This window comes from Phycodurus eques, chromosome 2 (assembly GCF_024500275.1).
Source record: "Phycodurus eques isolate BA_2022a chromosome 2, UOR_Pequ_1.1, whole genome shotgun sequence".
Classification (NCBI taxonomy): domain Eukaryota; kingdom Metazoa; phylum Chordata; class Actinopteri; order Syngnathiformes; family Syngnathidae; genus Phycodurus; species Phycodurus eques.
The window spans coordinates 18402270-18426792 of NC_084526.1; the positions used below are offsets into that span (position 1 = coordinate 18402270).

The window sequence follows — 24523 nt, forward strand, 5'->3', positions numbered from 1 at the left end:
GTACAGCTTTTTCATAACCTCTAGGTGGCGGCTTACATTTATACAACTTGAAAGTCTTTTTCATTTTCTCCTAAACCTATGTATAATGCGCACTATTGACTTTTGACAATTATTTGAGGGGGGAAAATGCCCATTATACATGAGAAATTACGGTAAGTCAGTGGAATGCATTTCAAACAATACCTGGAAGATCACCGTCAAGGTTCTTTGGAAAAGAAGGCTCCAATCGAAGCCATGCCTGCTTCCCTATTGCAGTGAATGGTCAACAGGATGCCGAGATAAGACTTTCACCGACGGTCGCTGTTCAGTTCTAACGTAACTGTTCCAGCAACATTTGGAGAAAAAACAATCGTGTTAACTTATTAAAACATGAAAAGACTGAAAACTGTAGTAGTGAATTCTGGATGTATGATTTTTTAATTTTTTTATTTTTTTTTACCATTGCTGTGTTCCTGACATGTTGGGCATGGCTTAAAAGGCCAGTTACATAGTTGGGCTATCTGATAAAGTTGGGCTATCTGATAAAGTGATATTATATATTATTATTATTATATATTAATATTTTTACTGTATATTGATAGCCCAGCTTTAAATGGCTGACATTAGTTTATGCTCGAGTCGAGACTGATGCATATTGCTAACTTGTAAATTAAAAGAAGAAAATTTTTATTCTGCTGCATACTAAGAGAATTAAGGTTAATTCTCAAGTAGGTCAGTGTCGTCTGGCTCAGAATTTGATTCTTGTTCTGTTGTCTCAAATGTGTTGGCATAAGAAAGTTGCCAGACGAAGTAGCATCCACGTTTCAGGTGGTAGTAGTGGTATTTGGTTAACAAGGGTGGTTTTGGCACATTCAGGAGACACGCCCCCCAGTGTCTGAGGGCAGGTAGGACGGCTTGATTTTTCAAGATTTTGAAGCCTTATTTTACATACAGTACTTGTCAATTTTGTTATCATTTAAATGTATCAGGGTTGTTAACAAAGACATTTATTTTAGATTTAGAGAGACATTACAGTGCATTGAAGGTGCTGTGTGTGTGCTCATAATCGTGTATCAATGCAAATGAAGTGCATTAGTTGGCTGCAGCTAGTAGCCCGTGCCTTCTCATAAAATTATCGGGTTTTTTATATCACACAATTGACGAATTGTGGCATTTTTTTGTAAATCACTACTTTTTCATGCAATATTTTAATATTATATGGAATTCAGACTGAAATTGACTATTCATGTGAAATAATTGTTTTTCTCGCAAATTACAATTTTATTATCATACGATTACTTTCCTTTTGACAAATTCAGAAATTTCCAGGTAATATTTATACATTTTCATTTTGTTTTAAAATTATTACTTTATGCTCAAAACTATGACTTAATTCTTGTGAAATTATGTTGTAATTGTAAAACTTAGATCTTTCTAGGTTACAATTTGATTCTCATACTATTACTTTAATTTCGCATAACCTTTCCAGGTAATATTTAAACATTCTTGGAATCTTGACTTTTGGTTTTATTACTACGTAATTCTTTTAAAATTACGTCATTGTTCTCGTAAAAACAGGCACTCTTTTTCATAAAAGGTTGAGGTAATGTTCACATTTAAATCACTTCTATTGTAAAATTAGCATTTTTCTTCCTCATATACTATATTATATATATATATATATATATAATCAAAAATCATATTACGATTTTTTTGGCATAATGTTTAATGATAATCACTTTATGTTCTTAAAACTATCAAATCATTCTCGTAAAATGCAAATTTTTTAAATAGTAAAATATTTTTTTAAATTGTAAAATGATCACCTTTTAGGTTGAAATTATCACTTTTTTCAGAAAATTAGCACTTCCATCTTTAAAAAATTAAATATTCTCATCGTATTACAACTCTATTTTTGTAAGACCACGATTAATCATTCTAATCACTTTTCTTGTGAAATGATGCATTCTTCATCACATTTGAACTGTTTTCACTTAATATTCTGATTTTATTCATTCTGGTAACATTCTGTTTAAAACATCAATTAAAAAAAACACACAAGGGCATTTTATCTTTTTATTGTGTTTTACAAGCAAACATTTTCTGCCTTTGAAGTGTAAAAATGCAGAATTTCTTTTTTCCCCCCAACACTAGGAACCAAGGCAGTGAGTGGCACCTGTTTTACATACATCTCTTTGAGTCCTTAGCCCCCAGTATAACGATTTTATTCCTCCTTCTAGGGGGTCCAGCAACAGTTGTCCAAAAAGGAGATTGAGGATCTGCTGCGACGCGGAGCCTACGGCGCCATCATGGACGAGGAGGATGAGGGGGCCAAGTTTTGCGAGGAGGACATTGACCAGATCCTCCAGCGCCGAACCAAGACCATCACCATTGAGTCTGAGGGCCGAGGCTCCACCTTTGCCAAGGTGATGTGGCACGCATGGACATTTTAGATGAGTAGCAGGGTGGATACCAATTGTGATTACTAAGATTGTCTGATGTCCTCTTCCAGGCCAGTTTTGTAGCGTCTGGGAACCGCACAGACATCTCTCTGGATGACCCCAACTTCTGGGACAAGTGGGCAAAGAAGGCAGACATTGATATGGAAATGGCCAACGGCAGAGTAAGTATATAAGTTACAATATATCAAGTAGGGAGCAGTTGTCTTTAGCAAGTTATATGTCAGTGTTTCTATAAAGGTGTGTACAGCAGAAGTAACAAAAGCGACTGAGCAATAATCTGAAAATTCGAAGCCTGAGTTAGTGGCCTTGTGTCCGCAGCATGCGCCACATGTGCTGAACTGCACGTAAATTGAAACTAAGTGTAATTCGATGGCTTTGTCATTAAGTGCCACCACCACGAGGGAAAATAAAATCCATGCTTTTAAAGTCTTCATGAACACTCGTTTTATTTCTTCACACTCTGGGCCTTTTAAATATGCTACATTAGATGTGTGTCCATTATTAAACAAGCAATATAAGCAAGCAGTTAGTGGAGTAATATGTAGGTTACCCCTCATTTAAAGTGGGGTAAAAAAAGTGTTTCCCCCCTTCCTGATTTCTTTTTTTTTTTCTGCATGTTTGTCACACTTAAATGTTTCCTATCATCAAACATATTTAAATATTAGTCACGGACAACACAAGCATTCACAAAATGCACTTTTTTCACACAGGGCCATGTAGGTTTGGATTTTTTTTCTCCCTTAATAATAAAAAACATTTAAAAACCACATTTTGTGTTTACTTGTTTTGTCTTTGACTAATATTAAAATTTGTTTGTTGATGGGAAACATTTAAGTGTGACAAACATGCAATAAAATAAGAAATCAGGACGGGGGCAAACACTTTTTCACACCACTGTAAATCAATGGGGGGCGAAAGTCAGCCAAAGCCAACTAAACAATATGTAACATTTAATATTTGTATTGTTACTATTATTACTTATGTGCAATTTGGGCATCCATGCTTGTGGTTTGTTTCAGTTCGTGTAAACAGAGCAATATGGGATATGTTGTAATTTTCATTTCCTTTATTGCTTTATTCTGACGGGACAGTCCACAGTAATGGACATTTTCGGAATATACAGAGAACTCTTATGTAGGGAAAAAAATTAAGTAAATATGCCTGAGTTAGCTTGAGGCTTGTTTTCATCCATAGTCCCCAATCAATAAAAATAAATACAGAACATTAATTCGTCACATATAGTCATCATATAATATATACTGTACATGTAATGTCATTGCGGAGATACCACACAATACAGTCTTCATATTACAAGATAGACAAGGTCCACCCATACAAAAGCTACCCCACTCTTCTTTTAGGGTGGGAAATCCTTAGTAAAGTGCCTATTGCTAAAATAAATAAATAGAAGATAAAGCTAGTTTTTAAGTTTTATTTCATGGAAATGGACAGTCAAAAAATTGGATATTGGCATTAAATCCGAATTGGGCACTTGGACCTGCAGTGCAAATTGTCTAGCTGATCTCAACTATTACACAACTTTACCATTAAAAGCCGTGCAGTTGTAAACAGAGTTGTTCCCTGTCTTGTCACGCCTACAGAACAGCCTGGTTATTGACACGCCCCGTGTCAGGAAGCAGACAAGGCCCTTCAGCTCCACCAAGGATGAGCTGGCGGAGCTGTCCGAGGGTGAAAGTGACAGCGACGACGCCAAGCCCAAAGTTAGGCGAGCCCATGAGCGCCCTAACAGCTATGGACGCACAGAATGCTTCCGCGTGGAGAAGAACCTGCTTGTATACGGGTATGTTCATTAATTTGTAAGTTGCTGGCGTTGTACATTGAACCCCCGTATATTTGGCCGTTCGCGTTTCACAAATTCACCTCATCTTTTTTCCTTTTTCTGTGTGCCCTATCCTCAAGGATTCTGCTGGAAAAACTCACATTTATGGTTCTCTTGTGTATTTTTGTAATGTTGCCAATGGTGCCAGATGCAGATGGCACCAAAATACTGGCTAACTAGGTGTAAAGGGGGTATGAAGTGGTCCATTTCGACTGTTCTCTGATACAGCTTGACTGTTCTGTCAATGAAGTATGAAGTGATAAATCTCAACTGTTCCTCTTTTTGTCTAAGTTTAGCCCAGATTGTTAGCGGTTATGGTCGAAGTTACAAGAGAGTCTTCACTGCATGTGTATATTTTAGCTCTATTGTGTGGCTATTAAAAAGCTCAAATGACAGGTCTCTTTATTGCATGACAATTTCTATTTTTACAGGTATTTTTAGGGTTGCCGTCCACCCTCATAGACATTTGTTTGGAAGATGTGAATGCATAGATCATTTTACACTTGAGACTATGTGAGTCCCAGGATGCACATGTCTGGAAACAATGAGTCCCTGCAACTTATCATCACGGAGTACAGATACAGTAATCCTCTGCTATATGACGGTTGTTGCTGCTTCACGGTCCCACTATATTGCAGATTTTTGTTTTTACAATTTGTACAATATTTTTGTGTTATTCATTGCTCTTGCTCTCTCTCATGTTTCAGCCTCCCCCGATTGCAATTTTTTAAAGACGATATACTGTATTTTCCCCAAAACTATCACGATAAATGATAGTATCGTTAATGTCAAACATTTTTCACATGAGACTATGTGAGTCCCAGGATTCACATGTCATGGAAACAATGAGTCCCAGCCATGGAACAATGAGTCCCTGCAATTTATCATCATGGAATACAGATACAGTAATCCTCTGCTACATCGCAGTTCTTGCTTCATGGGCCCCCTATATTGCAGATTTTTATTACAGTTGTTACTCTTTAATTATACTGTTTTTACAATATTTTTGTTATTAATTGCTATTGCTCGCTATCAATATATTATGTGTTTAGGCCTGCCACGACAGCAAATGTTTTTAGAAAAGACAGAAAACTCCCAAAAACGTTCAAGATGTTTTTTTTATGTCACTGATATAATATTAGAGCATAATAAAGACTTGTACACATCTTACAAATTGCCCTGGTAATAAAATATAGGAGCACAACTGTGTAATAGTCTCTCATTTACGAAATAAACGTAGGACTGCATTTCACAATAAGAGCAAGTAAATAAGAGAAAGTTATACATGTTCAAATAAGGTGCTGAACTTGAGAAAAATAAAGTCATAGTTTCCCCTTTTCTCTTTGGCATCTTGACACAGCAGTAAAGTCTCAAGCAATTTTACATATTTTAATTCAACAAATTTTAACTGAATTGTTTGAGAGGTTATGTTTGTTCAAAAGCTTTGTTTTGGTTCATAATGGTGTTTCACATTTATATGCACTTTTAAGAAGAGTTCCCAATGGGAACTTCCCACTGAGAAGTGCAAACAAAAATTACTCTGCCTGTTCCATTTTAAGCACCATTTGTTCCAAATTTTCTCTTCCTTGTCGTTCATTTTCTGATCTTTCTCCGTCTCTGACTCAGTTTACACGCTCTCTCTCTCGCTCTCTCTCTCTCTCGTCTCTGTCTGTTCCGTGTGCAGTCAGTGATTTCAGATTTAAAGCCCAAGAAACGGTCGGAACCTAAGTATTGTTATAATTAGCGATGTATCTGCTGCATGCACCACATGCCCAGATCGACACACTTTTTTAAAGTGTAATTTGGCGGTTTGGCGATGAAGTGCTGCCTCCACAAGTGAAATAGACTCCGTGCTTTTAACGGTCTTTATGAACGCTTGCTTTTTCTCTTCATACTCTGGGCTGCAGCTGGTGTAAATAGTAGCTGCTCTCAATAGGGATCAGGTCAGGGGATGATGGTTGTCACACCATAAGTTTTCATTTCATTATCTCACAGGTGGGGCCGCTGGAAGGACATCCTCAACCATGGGCGTTTCAAGAAGCAGCTGACCGACTGGGACGTTGAATCCATCTGCAGGGCACTGCTGGCCTACTGCCTGGTGCACTACCGTGGCGACGACAAAATCAAAGGCTTTATGTGGGATTTGATTGCACCCGCCGAAGATGGTCGCACCAAGGAGCTTCAGAATCACTTGGGTATGTGAAGTCGCCAATGTTTTTGAACCGAACGGTAGAGAGATGGAGTTTAAACCATGCTTTCCTGCTGCCGCTAGGTCTGTCTGCGCCTGTTCCTCGGGGTCGCAAAGGCAAGAAGATGAAGACCCAGTCGAGTTCATTTGACATCCACAAAGCCGAGTGGCTTCGGAAGCACAACCCAGAGCACATGCTGCAGGACGACGGCTACAAAAAACACCTCAAGCACCACTGCAACAAGTGGGTTCACCAGAGTCAGTTTTACTTGGATAACGTTAACATTTTGTATGTTTGTAACAGTGCCAGACATTTCAATCTGGGCCAAAAAGTATACTTCTTTCTTGAATTTTGATCGTTATGACGTTTTTCTTTACAGATTCAATTTCATTCAAAAGACAGAAGTTTCATTTTAGCCTGCTTTATTATTGGAACCTTAACATTGATGAACTCCCAGTATCGTCAAAGTAAAGGATTCAGAGCTTATAACTGTTGTTGATTATTTGATTGTGAAATATTCGGTTGATTTGTCAGATCTTAAAGCACTCAGTTGCATCTAGAAACAGTAAATTAATTGGGTCTTGAAGTGCTAGATTAGCCAGGTCTTGAAGACGTTAGAGAAAGCCAATATAAGTACGGGAAAAACATGTCGTGCTAACCACTAGACTTAAAATTGTTATTAATATTAATCTTCCCCATAATCAATGAAGGAAATACAGTAGTCAAATGCAAAAAAAATAAAAAAATATTGCTTAAGTAATAACGAGCCACTAAAAGAAACATTGGAGTCGACACTGCTGATTCATTGAGACGCAGTGACCGGTTGAGTGGTGGAAATCTTAATGAGATTTCAGACCTGGCTAATGGCTCCTATGGATCACTCTTACCCACAGACAGAGGGCGAAAGGGTGGGGGCTGTAGAGACAAAAGCCAAATAGACGATGGCCGCCTGTGTTGAAACAGTGCTGTGTTTTCCATCGAAAGTTCCCCTTTGTTTCCCGGTCCCGCCATGCTGAATCCAGGGATTGTCCAATACGTGACATGTGGGATTTGCTGACGATGACGTTTTCCCTCTGGAGGACACTCCCTGGCTTTCATTCGAAAACTAAGCGAGCAGTGACATGTCACGCTTAAGCGCTCATGTTGTCACTTGCGACGTCTCTTCCCGCTCGTGTTGCTTCTGGCTGGGTTAGTGTCTGTGAACAGAGCCGAGAGGGATCCCTTGCATGCCAGCCGGCTGTGTCACGCAACTCAGCTGGCTGGCTGCGTAACGCGCGAGTGACAGTGCACAAATTTTTGTGTGTGTGCGCTGTGCGTGAGTGAGTCACACCACACGCACTTTTACAGCCGAACCTGGAAAGAGCATGATGACAGGTGTGATGGAACGTCATAGCAGCTGCTTCTGTCACACAGTAGTGTAGAGGGTGGATGGGCGTAGCCTACTTATCTATCACACTCCACTTTTCCTGGGAAATATGTTGAGCTAAAATATATATAAAATAATATATGGCTGTGGTGCTGGCACTCTGTTCCTGTTCCTACACACCAGCTTTAGTCCCTTAGTTTTCCATTCGAAAAGCCTAGTAGGCTTGTCATTCACACATGCCATTCCTTAGTGCATAGGTGTCAAACTGGTGGCCCGGGGGCCAGATCCGGCCCGCCACGTAATTTTATGTGGCCCGTGCGAGTGTGCATCGACTTTGTTTTTGCTAACATACCAAAATTGCAAATTGGCTTCACTTTTAAGAAATATTGAGCTATTGCAAGCATTTTTTGTTACCAACCCCCCTTTTAAAATTAAATTGATTTCATACTGTAGTTTATACTGTAGTTCACGGGCTTCTGATTTCAAAAGTAATTATCCATTAATTTGTGTATATGTAATAATATGAGGCAATCATATGGATTTGCAGCCATAACGGCCCTGAGAGTGGAACCATAACTGCGATGTGGCCTGTGACAAAAATTAGTTTGACACCCCTGCCTTAGTCTGTCCTTCTGACTTCCTCTTTCTGTTCCTCGCATGTCTGTGTCTGACTTCCTGTTCTTGCTGGCTCTCTGTTCCTGTTACAACCTAGTAGGCGTGACTGGCATGCTCTGTGTGTGTGTGTGTGTGTGTGTGTGTGTGTGTGTGTGTGTGTGTGGTTCAAACAGCATGGTGATGGGACAGTCATATCCCACTGCTTAGTGTATGTGTCTGTCTGAGACCCATTTCCTGCTGCCTCGCTGTTCATGCCTCCTGCACGACATTATCATACACTTGTCTTTCTCTTGGTGGATTTGCTTGTTTTTCCTGCAATGCAAAAATGTTATCCCTAGTTTTCCTCCACCATTTTGTCCATACAAAAATGTTCGGCATTGAGGATTGACACTGGATTATTTCATTCGAGTTCATTGTGTTCAACCAGAATGCACGCACGCACGTGTGCGTGCGCGCGTGTGTGTGTGTGCACCACTCCCCCAAGCGATTGTGCGTGGTCAGGGCTTTTTCTTTTCTAAGCGGCGGCTTTTCTGTGCACAGGGTGCTGCTCCGGGTCAGAATGCTGTACTACCTGAAACAAGAGGTGATAGGCGATGAGGCCCATAACGTTCTGAACAACGTGGATGCCAGGTGAGTGCACTGTCTTCCTGTCCTTATGGAGACTATTAAGTAACAAAGATGTGAAATTGATGGTGTAAATATTTGATGAGACAAGACTAATTGCACAGCAACAATAGACAACAGATTTCGAGACTGAACCTGCTCTAAAAATGGAAATGTTAAGAGTCATAATAACATTTTATATATTTTATTAATGCTTCAACATTAGTCTGTAGTTGGGCTTTGATAACAATAACATACACTCTCAGTAAGCCAAGGCCAGAATGTCATACTGTAAAACATACATTATTCACATAAGAGCAGCAAATAACTGCATAAATAAATACGAACATTGTTTTACATATCATGGAGTGTTGTTGTTTTTGCATGTAGAATCATCAACCTGTTGAACGCTCACCAGCCAAATATAAGACAATTATAGACCTCCATCTGCTGGCAAAGTTTAGAACTGCATTAGAATAGGTCATCAAAACAAGCTTTCGGTAGCAAAAAGAGTGCAGTTTAATTTTAGTCTTTTGGAGTTGGAAAAAGGAGGGAGAAGTATTTACATCATTTTATGACATTTTTTAATAATTTATGTCTGACTCAATTGCTCCTTCTTCAGTGAGATCAAGATCTGGGTGCCCGAGCTGGACCACTCGGAACTGCCAGCCTTGTGGTGGGATACCATCTCTGACAAGTGTCTGCTGCTGGGGGTCTACAAGCATGGTGAGTGAATACCACATATCCCAGCTGGAATTTATCCCAGCTGACTTTAGGTGATAGTCGAGATATACCATAGGCTGGTCGCCAGACAACAGCAGGACACATATAGACAAACCAACATTGACACTTATGGACAGGGAAAAGATGCAAACGCCACACAGCATTTAAACCCCTAATGGCAGAACTTTGCTTATGTTTTATTTTTTATTTATTTATTTATTTATTTATATCACAGGTTATGAGAAGTACAACACCATCCGCGCAGACCCTGCACTGTGCTTTCTAGAGCGCGTCGGCCGACCAGACGACAAGGCCATCGCTGCCGAACAGAGAAGCAACGATTTCATGGACGGGTAGGGAGAAAATACCTGACAAATTAGTGTAATATTTTTCATTTTACAATATCTTGAAAGTTAGACATGATATGTGCGTGTCTCCAGGGATGTGGACGATCCCGAGTACAAGCCTGCACCGGCCCTGCTGAAGGACGACATAGAGGTAAACGTCATGCCCTGCCAAAGGCCAAAGTTGTCTCCTTTTGATAAGGCCGATCAATAATCAGACTGACAGAGATGAACACATCTGAAGAAAGCAGAATAGAGTGGAATGGGGGAGAATGTGGGTGTTTTTTTACAGTAAAATGTGGATGAAAGATGTGGAATGTGGGTAATACGGGAATGCGTGTTGAAGAAGTTCTGAATGTTTTAAAAGTGAAAGAGAATGATGTGAAAGCATTTTGTTGAAAGTGTCATTGGGAATGAATGGGATTTTTTGGGGTGTAAAATATGGAATTGTGGGTAATGTGAAAATGTTGCGGCTTAGATGAGTAATAGCACGCATCGTGTGAATTTTCCGAACACGCCGAAGTTTGAACGGAGTGAATCGGATGTAACATGACGAAGGAGAAGCCCGTCAAAAAAACGTGGCGGGAAAATAATAAAGATAAAAATAAAGGTAGAATAACATATATGTGAATGCATTCACACAACTAGAGCTGCGAGCAGCTATTTAGGGCCCTCGCACCCCTGGCAACGTTGGGGTACTGGCATGTTGGGGTACCGGGACATTTCACATCCATTGACTACAAATGCACCGCACACTTGAGATTTATATTTGCGTAAAATGTATAAACCTGTATATACTTCTCATTCCACATCACAATTATGTGCTACTTTGTGTTGGTGTGCCACATAAAATGTCAACAAAATACATTGACTTTTGGGAATGTGAGTAGTTGAAGGGGTTTTAATACTTATACTGTACATACAGTAGGTGGCACTATGACTCTGAATAAATAATTGTTTGTAGATGTCTTCCGGCCAGGACTCTTTCAAGTGTGTGACATTTCAAAAGCTTTTGTAGTTTTTCACATCGCCATGGCAACACCGTTAGATGAATTAAAAAGCTTTTAATAACTTTTGATATTCAACATCTGTAGATGACACACCCAACGTTAGAAGTTGATTAGAGAAAATGTCTAGGAGGAGTGTTAAAATATCCATCCATCCATTTTCCACACTTCTTTTCCTCACTAGGGTCGCAGGCGTGCTGGAGCCTATCCCAGCTGACTCTGGGCGAGAGGCAGTGTACACCCTGAACTGGTCACACGACACATATAAACAAACAACCATTCACACTCACATTCACACCTATGGACAATTTAGAGTCTTCAATTAACCTACCATGCATGTTTTTGGGATGTGGGAGGAAACCGGAGTAAAGCAAAGCAAAGCAAATTTATTTATATAGCACATTTCATACACAAGGTAACTCAATGTGCTTTACATGATTAAAAGCATTTAATAACAAAAATAAAACAGCTTAGAAACATTTAAATCAAAGAGAAAAAATAAAAGTACAATTAAATCAACGTTCAGTGCAAGAAATATCATTTAAAAGTGGATATGCTCTAAAAAGCATGGGAAAAAAGAAGAGTGTTTAACCTCGACTTAAAAACATGTAGGCTTGGGGCTGACGTCACGTCTGTTGGCAACTTATTCCATTTGTGTGCAGCATAATGGCTAAATGCTGCTTCACCATGTTTGCTTTAGACTCTGTGCTCCAGTTTTGTTAGCTGTAGGTGACACATAGTACTCTGGCCAACATTTTTTAGATTTGTTGGGGGCACTCCAGAACCATTTTTTGTAATCGTGTATGAAAACTGTAAAAAATCAAGCTTTTCACGAGGCTCAATCTGTGTGCAAACTTTGGTTTGAATCGGGGCATGTTTAGGGAAGAGAATAATAAGAAAAAGAAGAAGAATTTCTACGATTACAGTAGGACCCTTGCAATGGTCGCTGCTCGGGCCCCAATAAATACAAATCATACTCTTAAAGTGAAAAATACCAAAGTTCAATTAACTTTTTTTTTTAACCATAAGTGTATGGTGGGAACATCATTTGCTTTCTCCACATTTGCGGCAATACACTTGAACTTCTTAATACAACTGGGGTTTAGTTTTATTGACAATTGCTGTTCTTGCTGTGCACATCTTGGCGTCTGAGGGGCAGTGTGGTGCACACAATGAAATACACACTTGCAGTAACAAAGTCGAAGAAGTCATGCTTTAATATTGTTGTTATAACTAATTTTTCACAGTTTGAAGAATACTAAATAAAAGTATTGGAATGGCAAGGTAAATTCCTTTGTTTTTGTTGTATTGGCTATGCCCAATGTTTGTGCAATAGCTCTGATCGATGTTCCCTCTTCTCAAAGCTTCAAAATTGTTTGCTTTTCTCCCATAGACAGCTCTCTGGTCTTCATGTTTGCTTAACAGCAAATGCAGTTTTCAAAGGTGAAACCCAAAGCCAAAAACAAGCACTATCAAATGTTTAAGCCATTAATCTAAAAGGCAACACCTGAATGACTAGAAACACCCATCAGTCTCGTGTTTCAAAAGTTTTGTTCACTTGAAAAGTAGGTGGGTTTAAACAAAAGGTGCTCTGTCCTGAGTTGATTAACACATCTAGATGTAAATACCATGAAATAAAAGCTGGAATTCTGGGCTTTTGTCTCATATTCATCTTTTGATCTGAAACCCAAAGGTCTTCAGTATACAACAAAAACAAAGGAATTGATCTTGCCGTTCCAATACTTTTAGAGGGGACTGTATATACAGATCTGCACAGTGATTGTCAAGTGTAATTCGGCGGCTTGGTGATGAAGTGCCATGAGTGAAACTAGAATCCATGCTGTCTTGTAGAGGTGGGCATTAGGGGTGTTCCGATCCGATCTTTGACATCGGAAATCGGTCTGATGTCAGCAAAAAAAAAGAAAAAGACAAGTATTGGGTCAGATCGGACTGGATCTAAAATCTCCAATTTTACCACTTTTATACAAGCAGTCCATGCCATGCTCCTGCACTTTTATCCAACAGAGCTCGGACGGCATGCAGAGCCCACGTGATCACAAGACGTTGCTAAGGTTCTAACATAGTAGTAAGGAGTAAGAGTGAATGTTGCTTGCTCGTTTATTGACACTTGCTCGTTTATTGACACGCCGGTTGAAGTTCATGGTAAAACTAAGCTCACATAACAAAATAATTATACTTATTGAGTGTTCAAATACATCACAGCCTTTGTTTCTTTCTTTGTCTCTCTTCACAAAAATCGCTAGCTCAAAGCTAACACACAATGAAAAAAAACCAAAATTGATGAGCTAACAAAAATTAGCATTGAGCTCGCGGCATTTATGTCTCTTAAAATAATGAATATTGGAACACAAACGCTTTATAAACACATACAAACAGGTACTGTAACAATACTCTCTGGCATATACTCTATGGCACATGTCGGGGTTAACATCAAAAAACAAATAGTCCCTCACCGCATTGACAATTTCCCGAGCAATCATTTGCTACTTACCAGAAGTTAATCTTTGCATTCAAACCACCACTTGTTTGTTCTGCTTTTCACTTTGACGCTATCAGAAGATACTTTATTTGTAGAAATGTAATCATAGTTTTGTGGCCAGTTAAGGGAAATTAGATCCGCGGCACAGTGGTTGGGAATCACTCGTTTAATTTCACACTTAATGTGTGGGCAGGCACTCCAGAGACCCAACTATTTGTATACAAATGATAATAAATACATTTTCCAAAACATGACCCATTCAAAATGAGATGTCCTTCTATAAACTAAAACACCGATTTCCCCACAGGATGATGCCTCCTCTCCCGGAGACTTGGTTGTCACTGACAATGCCGGAGGTGAGTATTATCCATCCATCCATTCATCTAGTTTCTTTACCGCTTATCCTCACTAGGGTCTCGGGCTGCTGGAGCTTGCACATAAATCCCGCACATTGTCATCATGTTCTTGAAATTCCACAGACATTAATTAGCAGAAATGCTTCTCTCCATCTCCCTCTTCCCCAGACGCGGTTCCGGGAGTAGCGAGCGCCTACTGGCCCTCATCCTCCTTGCTCACTGCCCGGCTGAGGCGTCTGATCACGGCCTCGCAGCGCTACACCAAGAGCCGGCAGATATTACAAATTCACCAGGTGCAGTCGCAGTCCCACTCCCAGCTGGCCGGCATGATGTCGGCGCCGCTCTGCCCGCCACCTCCATTGGCGGCGCTACTGCTGCCGCCAGCGGTTCTCAGTGACCCGCTTAACACCAAGATGGCCGCCAAGATTGAACGTCAACAAAGGTGGGACAGAGTAATATGGGGAATAAAAAATATATGCCCTGATTAATACTATATCTGTGTATTGATGAAACATATTGTTGCCGGCATCTTAATTTGGTATACACCAACCCACACCTCTAATGCAAAAAGTGTACTAAGCACACATTTCATTGTGATGCAGTGCAGTTTTATACTGCCACAGACTGTAAAAATACTAAAATAAACATGACAAGATATACTTTTGTAAAGTAAAAATACTAAAATAAACATGACAAAACATACGTTTGTAAATTTGTATTTATTTTTGAAAATGTAAACATAATACAGTACTGTACTATAGTTTTTATACGGAAAGAAAGCAAGAAAGCTAATTTAAATAACGTTTAAATTGAAAAAATAAAATATTGAATTCACAATTCACCCTGATACTGCGATGTAACTAAAGAAAGAATTTTAAAAATATCCCCCCAAAAAATCTGTTTTTATATAATGTCTGATGAAACACTGATATTAATTTCTCTGGAGTGGACGAAATGAGTCAACTTTTTATTACATTAAAACATAGCATTTATTACAGTGTAAGTTTATGTAATTACATAGTTATATTTAGCATGAAAACTACCTACATTTTCATTTCCATGGTCAATAGATGGACTAGGCGGGAAGAGGCTGACTTCTACCGGGTGGTGTCCACGTTCGGTGTGGTCTTCAACCCGACGTTGAGCCGCTTTGACTGGACAAAGTTCCGGGCGATGGCGCGGCTGCACAAGAAAACAGATGAGAGCCTGCAGAAGTACCTGTGCGCCTTTGCTGCAATGTGCCGACGAGTTTGCCGCCTGCCGCCCAAAGAAGGAGGTCAGAGGATGCATACGCTTGCCTGTACATTTATGGCTTCTGTCACCATGGCAACCGGGGGCGTAGCGAGCGTGTTGAGACTAGACGAGTGGGTAATGGCTGTTTTATATTTTCATTGGAGGCACCACTTCATTAAGCCATCAAATTACACTGTCAAATAGTGTAACGGATCTTTGTATGCGCCACATGCAGTCGAAACATCGCCAAACACAAATATTGCCCAGTTACCACTATGTACTATAAAAAACGATTGCTTAAAAAAAAATATGAGATTATATTAGGGGTGCGAAGGATGAACCGCTACAGTCTATAGTGGGGGAACACTACAGGAAAAATAAACTATGGTGTTTGGATTTGACACGATTTCCCAACATACTTATCTTTTTCCCCAGACTCCGCAGTGGACCTGTCTCTCAACATCCAGCCCATCACGGAGGAGCGGGCATCGCGCACCTTGTACCGGGTGGAACTGTTGCGGCAGGTGAGGGAGCAAGTCCTTCACCACCCGTTGCTCTACGAGCGCCTGCCGCTATGCCAGACCAGCTCCGACTTACCCGCGTGGTGGGAGGCCGGCACCCACGACCGAGACCTGCTCATTGGCGCCGCCAAGCATGGGGTCAGCCGCACAGATTATCACATACTCCGAGACCCTGATTTGGGCTTCATGGCCGCCCAGCGCAGCTACAGCCAGACGAAGGCCATGCCGCAGCAGCAGTCGTTAGGGTTCACGCCTGTCCTGCAACCTCAGTACCAGGTCTCGGCGGTTCCACCCCCTACCCCAAGGGACTTGGAGACAGGCAGGGTGGTGCCGAAAGCAGACCCACCCTCAGAAGGGGAGGAAAGCAGGGAGAAAGCGAAAGAGAGCTGGAGTCCCGCCAGAGCATTGGAGACCCCCGCAGGAGTCGCAGAGGGCAAACCCGACAGCGAGGGGCAGATGGTGGCAGCAAGGACAAAGCCCGTCACACCCAACTCTTTGGAAAGGAAGCCCAAGAAGGCCAGCAAGAGAGGCCGCAGAGAGAGGCGGGCCTCGGGTTCTGACTCAGACGGCTCGTCGTCCAGCTCTTCGTCACGTTCCTCCTCCTCTTCCTCGTCGACCTCCTCTTCCTCATCACGCTCCGGGTCCAACTCGTCTTCGTCTTCGTCATCCTGCTCCTCTGGCTCTTCGTCCTCATCCTCATCCTCCTCCTCTTCTTCGGATGACAGTGACAGCGAAGGAGGGGACAGGAAGAAGAAAGGTGAGAAGTCAAGACAGTGTAGTCTGTAACAATAAAATACTGAGACATGCTGTAGCCAACTTGAAATGCCAAAGTACTAATGAATTGAGAACTGTCACGGCATAAAGCAAACAGCCAATACCATGCTAATATAGCTCCTAGCATAGTGGTTCTCAAACTCTTTACACCAAGTACCACCGTAAAATGTATTTAGCTTTCCAAGTACCACCATAATGACGTTAAATTACAGTAGCTCAGTAGGCCCCAGTGTTAATCAAAAACGAGGCAGATATACAGTGGGTACGAAAAGTATTCAGACCTCCTTTAAATTTTTCACTCTTTATATTGCAGCCATTACTTTTTGTCCCTCATTAATGTACACACAGCACACCATATTGACAGAAAAAAACGGAATTGTTGACATTTTTGCAGATTAAAAAAGAAAAAACTGAAATATCAGCCAGCCATAAATATTCAGACCCATTGCTCAGTATTTAGTAGAAGCACCCTTTTGAGCACAACCGTGAGTCTTTTTGGGAAAGATGCAAAAGTTTTTCACACCTGGATTTGGTGATCCTCTGCCATTCCTCCATGCAGATCCTCTCCAGTTCTGTCAGGTTGGATGGTGAATGTTGGTGGACAGCCATTTTCAGGTCTTTCCAGAGATGCTCAATTGGGTTTAAGTCAGGGCTCTGGCTGGGTCATTCAAGAACTGTCACAGAGTTGTTCTGTATTTGGCTGCATTCATCTTTCCTTCGATTGCAACCAGTCGCCCTGTCCCTGCAGCTGAAAAACACTCCCACAGCATGATGCTTGCCACCACCATGCTTCACTGACAGGTGATGAGCAGTGCCTTAGATTTAAGGCCAAAAATGTCTATCTTGGTCTCATGAGACCAGAGAATCTTATTTCTCACCATCTTGGAGTCCTTCAGGTGTTTTTAAGCAAACTCCATGTGGGCTTTCATGTGTCTTACACTGAGGAGAGGCTTCCGTCAGGGCACTCTGCCATAAAGCCCCGACTGGTGGAGGGCTGCAGTGATGGTTGACTTTCTAGAACTTTCTCCCATCTCTCGTCTGCATCTCTGAAGCTCAGCCACGGTGATCTTTGGGTTCTTCTTTACCTCACTCACCAAGGCTCTTCTCCCTCGATTGGTCAGTTTGGCCGGACGGCCAGTTCTAGGAAGGATTCTGGTCGTCCCAAACGTCTTCCATTTAAGAATTATGGAGGTCACTGTGCTCTTAGGAATATTATGTGCAGCAGAATGTTTTTTGTAACCTTGGCCAGATCTGTGCCTTGCCACAATTCTGTCTCTGAGCTCTTCAGGCAGTTCCTTTGACCTCATGATTCTCATTTGCTCTGACATGTACTGTGAGCTGTAAGGTCTTATATAGACAGGTATATATAATATATTCCTAATCAAGTCCAATCAGTATAATCAAACACAGATTGTCTCCAATGAATGTGTAGAAGAATCTCAAGGTTGATCAGAAGAAATGGACAGTACCCGAGTTAAATATATGAATGTCACAGCAAAGGGTCTGAATACTTATGGCTGTGTGATATTTCAGTTTTTTACAATTCAGTTTTTTTTTTCTGTCAATATGGGTTGGTGTGTGTGTACATTGAGGGGAAAAAATGAACTTAAATGATTTTAGCAAATGGCTGCAATATAACTGTGAAAAATTTTAAGGGGGTTTGAATACTTTCCGTACCCACTGTTTTTTAATATTATTGTAACACTTGAATGTAGAATTTTTTTTTTTAAATTATAATTTTACCAATATAAATGGTTAGAAACAAACAATATCACTGAAGTGTGCTCAACAAATGAACTGTACTCAATTAAAAAAACAAAAAAAACAATTCAACATTATGCACAGTTTGAACATTGAATTCAGCGATTCTTTCATATACCACTAGAGGGAGCCTGCATACCACTAGGACTACTCGTACCATACTTTGAGGATCAGTACCCTTAGCATATTCACAAATCGCGGAGGGCCTTTGCACCACCTGTTGTTCATGCACAATAGCATTACTGTCAATTCTGTTCACGATTCATACAAAAAATATATGTCAGCCATTCAAGAAAAAGATTATAACATCGTGTGTGATGTTTCCAGTGCCTGCAGCTCCAAACGTGAAGGGCTTTGACGAGGACAGTGTGGCGTCTATAGGCGCCATGCACCGTGATGCGCAAGACCCTCATGCGCCCCAAAACGGTGTCGCCAACAGTACGTCACATCCCTTCCAGCCAGGAGGTTTCATGCTCGCTGCCTCCCACTGGCCAAAGGTAAGTCACTGTAACACTTATCAACCGACAAGAGGAGCCGTTCAGCGACTGATGACTGCATTGTCCACATTCAGGATCGCGTCATCATCAACCGTCTGGACAGCATTTGCCAGGCGGTGTTGAAGGGCAAGTGGCCGGCCACGCGGCGCGTCTATGAGCCCGGTGGCCCCGTGGCGTCCTTCTACACCACCAAGCTCCTGGACGGCAGCCTGGGCGAGGACCCCTCGGCCTCGCCACAGGGGTCTAAGGTGACCGAGCATGTTGCAGAAAGCAAGGAGTTCTCAGTCAAGCTAAATGATGTATGTTGATTTCTCCCGTCCTCGCCTCGTCCCTCCCTCAGCTCCTTCGCCGCCACGTTGGGCATGTCGCTCTGATTTCCCCACTCTGTCTTTCCTTCAAGGGTGTGATTAGTGCTTCTTGCAGTGGAAAGGGATGAACGTAATAACAGCCCTTACCTCTCTTTTCCCTTCGTGCTTACTTTGAATTAGGCCCAAAAGATGCCATAATGCCAGCGTCAAGGGTTCCATAATCTCCTTGGCGCTTATAACATGTAGACTTCTCCTCTTTTGGCTTCTATTTACGGACCAATTTATTGTGCCTACTTGGCACTGTCTTTTGTGTGCGTGCACTAACACGCAATTAGCACAAGCACATACAGTGGAACCTCAGACTTGTACAAAAATGAGCCAAGACAAAAAAAAAAAGGAACATTTTACCCAAAAACAGTAGTCTAAATTGGATGATAGTTTTTTATTGTAAAAGCCGTGTTGAAAAAAATTGTCAAAATTTGTGAAAATGATTTTTAAAAAAATGGACACTTTCAAAAAACAGATGAAAGTGGTCTATGTTGAAAAAAACACTGAAAATGATATGAAATTGATGACAATTTGTTGAAAATGGTGAAACACAAAAGGAAAAACAAAAAAGTTCATAAAGATATTTTATTAACTTTTTTTTCATTAAAAAAATTATGAAAAGGGTCAAAAAGTGAACAGTTTAACAGTCAACTTTGTTTAGAATAAGTTAAAGAATTATCCTAAAATTGAGTGAAACTGGCGAAAGAAAAAGGGTGAACTTGTCAAAAAAGGAAACATTCTAAAAAATAATGAATTCAAAAGTTGTCAAAGTTGAATACACAATTTAAAAAATACTGGAAATTGTATAAAATTAGTGAGAAGTTGTCAAAAAAGAGTAAATTGTTTAAAAAATATCAGAATTTATAAAAAGGGACAGTGGATAGGATATAAAATGAGTAAAACATTGACAAATATGAGTGAAAACAAAAATTCCCCATTGAAAATAACGGAAATTGAAATAATCCATTCCAGGGTCAAACCGTTGGCGTCATGAAACCTTTAACTATATAGGAAGTGTTGTTAATAAGAATTTTAACATTCTTCTCCCATTTTGACATTAACAGAAAAATGCCAAAAACAAATGGCATAAATCCTTTGAATGATCACTGAGCTGAAATCTCGTGACCGTTTTTGTGTGACTTTTTGGTCCATAACAATGTTAGTGTTGTTCAAATGTTGACGTTGCACTGTATTTATTTGTGTGTATTAAAAGACATGTTGCATTGGAGCTATGAAATAACCTCTTTTCTACTTAACCAACAAAACGGTTTTCCACATTTGCCCCTAACAATCATCCGCTAACCCAAATGTGTGCCTCTGTGCAGCAGGAGGGAGGGCTCAAGTTGACCTTCCAGAAACAGGGGCTCCCTCTGAAGAGACCCCTAGACTCTGAGGAGGCACCCCAGGCCCAGCAGCAGCAGTATCTTGCCCGGCTTCACGAACTGCAGAACGCCTCGGACACGGGCCTGGCCGACATCACCCACCCGCAATCCAGCTTCCAGAACAGTATGTACAAAAAGGAGATGACTGGTGCTTTTCCTGATTACGGCCACAAAATGACAACAAAGCTTGTCGCAGAGATTTATTTCTGGGTACTTCAGTGCCTTCAGGTCTTGCTGGCGCGATGAGGCTGAACGGGGTGATGGACAGCCAGCCGGTGGTGAAGAGGCGGCGGGGGAGGAGGAAGAACGTGGAGGGCATGGACCTGCTCTTCATGAACAGGAGTCAAGTCCCTGATCAGGTAAACTGCTGGGTCAAATAGCATTTACAATAGTGGGGGGAAATAATTATTGATCCCCTGCTGAATTCATAGGTTTGCTCACTTACAAAGAAACTAACAGTCTCCGTTTTTCCAGTTTACTAATTATGGTAATAGACAGACAAAACAAATCCATTGATCCATCCATTTTCTATACAGCACACAATTTAATACTGAAGTACAGTAATTGATCCCCCACAACTCGGCCAGAATTCAGGCTCCCACAGATTAGTTTGTGCCCATGTGGCACATAAGTGTGCACAATCAGACAATTCACCAGTACTCTTGCTCTCAACTCATCATGTGTATAGAGCACACACTGCTCGAGGAAGGAATCCAGTATATGCACAGCCTACTTCCATTCAGCAAACCAGATAAAAGCACTTCCTCCTCGCTCAGGTGAATGGGGAATGGGACCGTTTCAAATCACCTGTAGGAACTTTAAACATCTGCAGTCTTTTTTTTAATTTTTTTTGTCACCACAGAGCCACCAAAGATGACAATAGACAGTGTTTAGGCTTCCTTTGTGTTTACATCTCATATCATATTTGAATAAATAAAGGATTTACATGTATTTATCTTTTGTCCAAAGACACCAGTCATAAGGAAAACAAAATTTTCGCAAGTTCGGCTTCAAACAATCCAAGTTATGCTCGTTAGAATAGCATACACAGGAAGACAGCTATTCCGTGTTCTGCGTTGATCACGTGACGTTTCGCATATAGCGGATTTGTCACCTGCTATTCATACCACCATGGGGAAGACTAAGAGCTGTCAAAAGACATGGTTGTAGGCCTATAACACCAAGGCTTGGTGGACAATGACATCAATTGGCACCATTTTCCAAAGGGGAAGGCGTGCAAAATCAGTTTCCCTTGGTCTGGAGCTGAATGCAATACCTTGTCTTGTGGAGTGAGGATAATTATGACAAATCCCTTACCTTCGTCATTAGCCTAAAAGTAGTAGTCTATCCATTTCTATCATTGATCAACCAGATGTAAATTAGAGATTGTTAATTTCTTTGTAAATGAGCAAACTTACAAATTCAGCAGGGATCTAAAAATTATTTTCCCCACTATATTTCCCCACTGTGTATGTATGTGCATGACAAAACCTCACGTGTGTTTCCAGGCGGCTCCTGGGTGGGGTGGCATTGGCCAAGTGGGCATGGCGCCGATGCCAGGGTACAACCACCAGACCTCAGGACCGAGCCCGGAGAACGTGGAGAGCAGGGTACCGGTCATCAACCTGAAAGACGGCACCCGGCTGGCTGGGGACGACGCTCCCAGGAGGAAAGATTTGGACCAGTGGCTGAAGGAGCACCCGGGTTTTGTGGCCGACACGGGCGCCTTCATCCCTGTGAGTTTATCTTCCATACTGTATAAGCTCTTGATGTATGTAGTTGTTGTTTTTGACGCATTTGTGTTGGTGTCCAGGGCGTGAACAAGATGCCTCTGCAGTTCCACGTCCAGGATGGGCGACCCAAGCAGAAAAGGCACCGCTGCAGGAACCCCAACAAGATCGACGTCAACAGCCTGACAGGCGAGGAGCGAGTGCAGATCATCAACAGGAGGAATGCCCGCAAGGTGGGTGGCACTTTATACTGTATATGAAATACCATGAACCATAATATTGTAAATAGTGTATTTCTTTGGTTCATAGAACACCCTCTTGCTTGAATTTTTTTTGTTTTTTTTATTATTAGTTCTTACTCATGTTTTTATGCTTTCATTCAAAATACACCTAATTGCTACTACTAATACTAACTACTGGTAATGCAATAGTACTTTTTGTGATGCAAAAAGTATTACACCAATAGTAATACAGTACTATTTATTATTCCAACATTAGTAATGCAATACAAATTTTAGTAATAATTAAAAAAAACTGTACAATAGTATATTGTATTACATCAATAGCAATGCAACAGTATGTAACAGTAATACTAAAACACATTACAACAACAGTATTTAGTATTACACTAACACAATACTTTTATTAATACTATAGTAAAATAGTATTTAATATCACAACACTAATGCAGAAGCATTTCCATTAATACTTAAGAAAAGTACAATAGCATTTAGTACTACAACAACAGTGATACAATAGTGTACGTAGTAATTCTCAAAAACAGTACAGTAGTACTTCGTATAATACTAATGCACTTTCAGTTATGCTAAAAAAAATTGCCTTTTATTTTGTATTACATCATTAGTAATGTAGTAACAGAAAGACTAAAAAACAGTGCAACACGAGTATTTAGCAACAACAATAATACAATTGTATTTTTAGCAATATTTATCAACAGTAGGCAGCACGGTGTTCGACTGGTTAGCACATCTGCCTCACAGTTCTGAGGACAGGGGTTCAAATCCCGGCCCCGCCTCTATGGAGTTTGCATGTTCTTCCCGTGCCTGCATGGGTTTTCTCCGGGTACTCCGGTTTCCTCCCACATCCCAAAGACATGCAGGGTAGATTAATTGAATACACTAAATTTCCCGTAGATGTGAATGTGAGTGCAAATGGTTGTTTGTTTAGATGACCAGTTCAGGGTGTACCCCGCCTCTCGCCCGAAGATAGCTGGGATAGGCTCCAATACGCCCACGACCCTAGTGAGGATAAGTGGTGCAGAAAATGGATGGATAATAAAAAGTACAATTCGTATTAAAACAATAGTAATGCAATTGTTCTTTTAGGCAATATACATTTTTTGGGTTACTACAAAAGTACTAATACCAATACGTTAGCATTTCACTGTTCATGTAATTGCTTAAAAACAAAAAAACAAAACAAAAACCTGCAATTTCCAAGTATCCCAATTACATGTTGTATTTTTGGCTTCAAGGTTGGCGGAGCTTTTGCGCCTCCTCTCAAGGATCTGTGCCGCTTCCTTCAGGAGAACCCGGAGTACGGCGTCCCGCCTGAATGGGCCGATGTCGTCAAACAGTCGGTGAGTACGGGAAAAAAGTGGCATCAAAGTAATGTAAAGTATACTGTATATTAGGGGGTGGAAAAGTATGGCCCGCGGGACATGTACGTACGGACTCCGTTCTTAAATCTGACCCACCCAGCATTTGTATCATCAAGAGTCTGGTAATATTTGTTGCATTAATTTCACATTGTTTTTCACATTGGTTGATGAAAATGTTTCTATTCGTTTATTTCATTCAATAATTTTGTAATTGGTGTACAGTAAAAAATGAAATGAAAATAGTAGTCAACTAAAAAAATACAGGTATCCATCATTTTTAGTTAAACTAATTAAATTTAATAATTAAAATTAGCAATAATTATTTTATTATTAAAATAGAAATTATATGTGTTGTATTGTGTTGCCATTCTCTCCTAAAATATGTTGGTTAAATTAGATAATATAATTATAATGAGATAATAATTTTTCAATTGATTATATATAATGCAATACAAAACCTGAGTAAAATAAACTATTTAACCTATATATTTAACTTTTATATTTGATTGAATAATTGGTTAGTTAATTATTATTCAATTAGTTTGAAATAAGACATTTAAAACATATTTTATTCATAAATTAAACTATATTTGTAACTCTAGTTTAGGCTTTTTTTTTTTTTAATAATTTTTTTTTTTTTTTTTAACCTCATCTATGAATGACC

General features: G+C 40.4%; 1 protein-coding gene and 1 non-coding gene across 2 annotated transcripts in view; both read left to right on the top strand.

Annotated features, from left to right (window-relative positions):
• Positions 1–24523, top strand: part of chd9 (chromodomain helicase DNA binding protein 9) — a 154312-nt gene that overhangs the window by 124912 nt on the left and 4877 nt on the right. Inside the window, 20 exon segments of the mRNA XM_061668941.1 lie at positions 2220–2405; positions 2492–2602; positions 4043–4242; positions 6277–6476; positions 6554–6713; positions 8992–9081; positions 9677–9780; positions 10013–10130; positions 10218–10275; positions 13936–13984; positions 14153–14426; positions 15055–15260; positions 15653–16495; positions 18601–18770; positions 18845–19069; positions 20452–20632; positions 20728–20867; positions 22017–22244; positions 22322–22471; positions 23734–23838. Coding sequence (XP_061524925.1) covers positions 2220–2405; positions 2492–2602; positions 4043–4242; positions 6277–6476; positions 6554–6713; positions 8992–9081; positions 9677–9780; positions 10013–10130; positions 10218–10275; positions 13936–13984; positions 14153–14426; positions 15055–15260; positions 15653–16495; positions 18601–18770; positions 18845–19069; positions 20452–20632; positions 20728–20867; positions 22017–22244; positions 22322–22471; positions 23734–23838 — 3798 coding nt within the window.
• On the top strand, positions 216–351 carry LOC133399440 (small nucleolar RNA SNORA16B/SNORA16A family). The gene has a single exon (XR_009768209.1). It is a non-coding gene; the product is annotated as a small nucleolar RNA SNORA16B/SNORA16A family (small nucleolar RNA).